At 42.7% G+C, this 3,469-nt stretch overlaps 1 protein-coding gene across 1 annotated transcript; it reads left to right on the top strand.

Moving 5' to 3' along the window:
- The first annotated feature begins 707 nt into the window (after positions 1-707).
- LOC129641936 (olfactory receptor 10H3-like) lies at positions 708-2,407 on the top strand. Its single transcript, XM_055566511.1, has one exon. The coding sequence runs from the start codon at positions 1,478-1,480 to the stop codon at positions 2,405-2,407; it is 930 nt and encodes a 309-aa protein (XP_055422486.1). The 5' UTR covers positions 708-1,477.
- Positions 2,408-3,469: the final 1,062 nt, after the last annotated feature.

Raw genomic sequence — 3,469 nt, 5'->3', positions numbered from 1 at the left:
AGTAGTGGTGTTAGTCGCTCAGTCGTATCTGACTCTTTGTGACTCCATGCACTGTGGCCCACCAGGCAAGAATACTGAAGTAGATTGCCATTCCCATGAGACCAGACCAATTGTTCTATGGAACATGTCGGGTTCTGGATTTTCTGATTGTGTCTTCATGGTGTCATTTAGCTTGTTCCTTCATCCTCTGCATATGATCAATCTTTCTGATGCTCACCTATTCCAGTGGACACATTTTCAATCTGGTTCCAGCATCCTTTAACATTAACAATTGCTCAGTGAAAGTTCCATTGAACTGTGGCAGAGATGTCCTAGGCTTGCTTCCATGCCCTGGGCTATTTCTTCAGGGAACCTGGCTCCTTTTATTGGCATATGGTATAGGGACTTCCCAGGTGGCTCAGATGGTAAAGTGTCTGCCTACAATGTGGGAGACCCGGGTTCAATCCCTGGGTTGGGGAGAGCTCCTGGAGAAGGAAATGGCAACCTACTCCAGTATTCTTGCCTGGAGAATCCCATGGAAGGAGGAGCTTGGTAGACTACAGTCCATGGGGTTGGACATGACTGGGTGACTTCACTTTCACTTTCTTTCAACAGAAGTATTATGATTATTGTTTCATTAAATTTCTTTCTTTCTTTCTTTCTTTCTTTTTTTTTGCTTTCAGGATTGTTTCCTCATCATTCTTTTGGTGCAAATTTGCCCAGCATATATTTTTCCACCTATTTATTTTCAAGCATTCTCTTCAGTTCCTATAAAAGACTAAATACAAAATATGAGATACATTGACAGAAATGAGTACTAATAAAATAGTATTAAAATAAATATGAATTGGTTACTCAGTTAAAGGCAAAGACTCTCAGTGAAAATTTATAACTCCAAGATCCAAACATATTTTTGACAACAGGCACAGTATTCAAAAGAATATGACCCTGACCACCTATGTCTGTCTTAATTACAAACCTGAATCTTTTATTTCTTTTCATCACTGTTAACAAAAACTTAGAAGCCAAACTATGTCTTCAGCATTTAGTGTACAGGATCTCATTTTATCTTTATCACACTACTAAATGGTAAGAAGTATTATGATTTATTCCATCTCACTGATGAAGATTGTAAGACCCAGACAAGCTAAGCAAATGAATATTTAGGATGGTGGTTTAGTCATTAAGTCATATCCCACTCTTGTGACCCCATGGACAGTAGCCTGCCAGGTTCCTCTGTCCATGGGATTTCCCAGGAAAGAATACAGGAATGGGTTGCCATTTCTTCTCCAGGGGGATCTTCTTCAACCCTGGTATTGAACCTGCATGTCCTGCATTGCAGGTGAATCTTTACTGCTGAGAAACCCTTGAATATATAGTATATAGAGCTCTGCAATTGCCATTTAATCTATGTTAGAGCCTCTGTTTTAACCACTGGGTCTTCATCTTGCTTCTGATCTCCCCAGATGCAGCATCCTTGTCTGGTCAGAACTACAGCATGGTGTCTGAATTCATCCTCATTGGCTTCTCCAACTTCCCTCAGCAGCTCCTGCCCACCTTCTTCCTGCTGTACCTGCTGATGTACCTGTTCACACTGCTGGGGAACCTGCTCATCATGGGCACCATCTGGAGGGAGCACAGCCTCCACACCCCCATGTACCTCTTCCTGTGCGCCCTCTCCATCTCCGAGATCCTGTTCACTGTTGCAGTCACCCCTCGCATGCTGGCGGACATGCTCTCCACCCACCGCTCCATCACCTTTGTGGCCTGTGCCAGCCAGATGTTCTTCTCCTTTACGTTTGGCTACACCCACTCCTTCCTGCTCATGATCATGGGCTACGACCGCTACGTGGCCATCTGCCACCCACTGCGCTACAATGTGCTCATGAGCCCCCGTGACTGTGCCCGTCTTGTGTCCTGGTGCTGGGCTGGTGGCTCAGTTGTGGGGTTGATGGTGACATTGATAGTTTTTCATCTCACCTTCTGTGGGTCTAAGAAGATACACCATTTTGTTTGCCACGTGCTTTCCCTCTTGAAGCTGGCCTGTGGAAAGGAGACAGCCTCTGTCACCATGGTTGTAATCTTGGTTTGCGTCACAGCCCTGATGGGCTGCTTATTCCTCATCTTCCTCTCCTATGTCTTCATCGTGGCTGCCATCCTGAGGATCCCCTCCACTGAGGGCCGGCACAAGACCTTCTCCACCTGTGTCTCCCACCTCACCATAGTGGTCGTGCACTACGGTTTTGCCTCCATCATCTATCTGAAGCTCAAAGGCCCCCATTCTATGGACAATAACACTCTGATGACCACCATATATACAGTCTTTACCCCCTTTCTTAGCCCCATCATTTTCAGTCTCAGGAATAAGGAGCTGAAAAATGGCATAAAGAGAAATTTGCGCAGAACTTTCTGTCCCCTAAGCTTCTGATGGCCAGTTTGGTGGTATGGAACTGTGATGGATGAGAGGGGTTTAATAATATCTGTCTCCATAGAACTCTTGTAATGATTCGGGTCTGTAAAATACTCACACTCCATAGGAGTTTGATGCATACTAGCTACTCACTTTTCTCCAATGTTTCCCCCTGTTGCATAGTCTGTCTCATCATAATCTTTTATTTATTCCCAGTGAAATGAACTCTGTCCCATTATCTATACCTAAGAATGTGCTATATATCTATAAGCAAGTGGGGAGCACCAAATGCATGTATCAGGACCCTGATACAGGTGGTTATCCTTGAACGGATTAGCAAAAGTAGATTTTAATTCCCCATCCCCCAAAATAAAAATGAATAAAATTACCCAAAGATAATAAGAAATACCACCAGGACTGGGTCTTTTCCATATATGAAACACTGACATGTAAAGTAATTACTGACTGTTGAGAATGATGTTTGCTGTGGGTTTGTCATATATAGCCTTTATTAAGTTAAGGAGGTTTCCTCCATGCCCACTTTCTGTAGTGTTTTATTTTTAATCATAAATGGGTGTTGAATTTTGTCAACAACTTTTTCTGCATCTTTTGAGGTGATCATATAATTTTCATTCTTCAGTTTGTTGATGTGTTGTATCATATTGATTGTCTTGTGTATATAGAAGAATCCTTGCATCTCTGGGATAAATCTCACTTGATCCTTTCAATGTGTTGTTGGATTTGATTTGCTAGTATTTTGTTGATGATTTCTGCCTCTATCTTCATCAGTGATATTGACCCACAATTTTCTCTTTTTGTGGTTTTGATTTCAGTGTGATGGTGGCCTCATAAAATGAGCTTGGGAGCGTCCTTCCTCTGCATATTTTAGAAGAGGCTCAGAAAAACAGATTCCAGTCTTTTTTGTCCAGGTTATGCAGCAGTTAGATTTTAGTGTTTTCAGGAGGGGAAGTGAGCTCAAGTTCTTCTACCAAGAAAAAACAAATGTTGTCAAAGATGTGGAGGTAAGGGAACCCTCATGCGACATTGCGGAAAATGTAAATTGGTGCAGCCAACATGGGA

This window comes from Bubalus kerabau, chromosome 1 (genome assembly GCF_029407905.1).
Source record: "Bubalus kerabau isolate K-KA32 ecotype Philippines breed swamp buffalo chromosome 1, PCC_UOA_SB_1v2, whole genome shotgun sequence".
Lineage (NCBI taxonomy): Eukaryota > Metazoa > Chordata > Mammalia > Artiodactyla > Bovidae > Bubalus > Bubalus kerabau.
The sequence above is the reverse complement of the archived record's forward strand: the minus strand, read 5'-3'. Positions and strand labels throughout refer to the sequence as shown.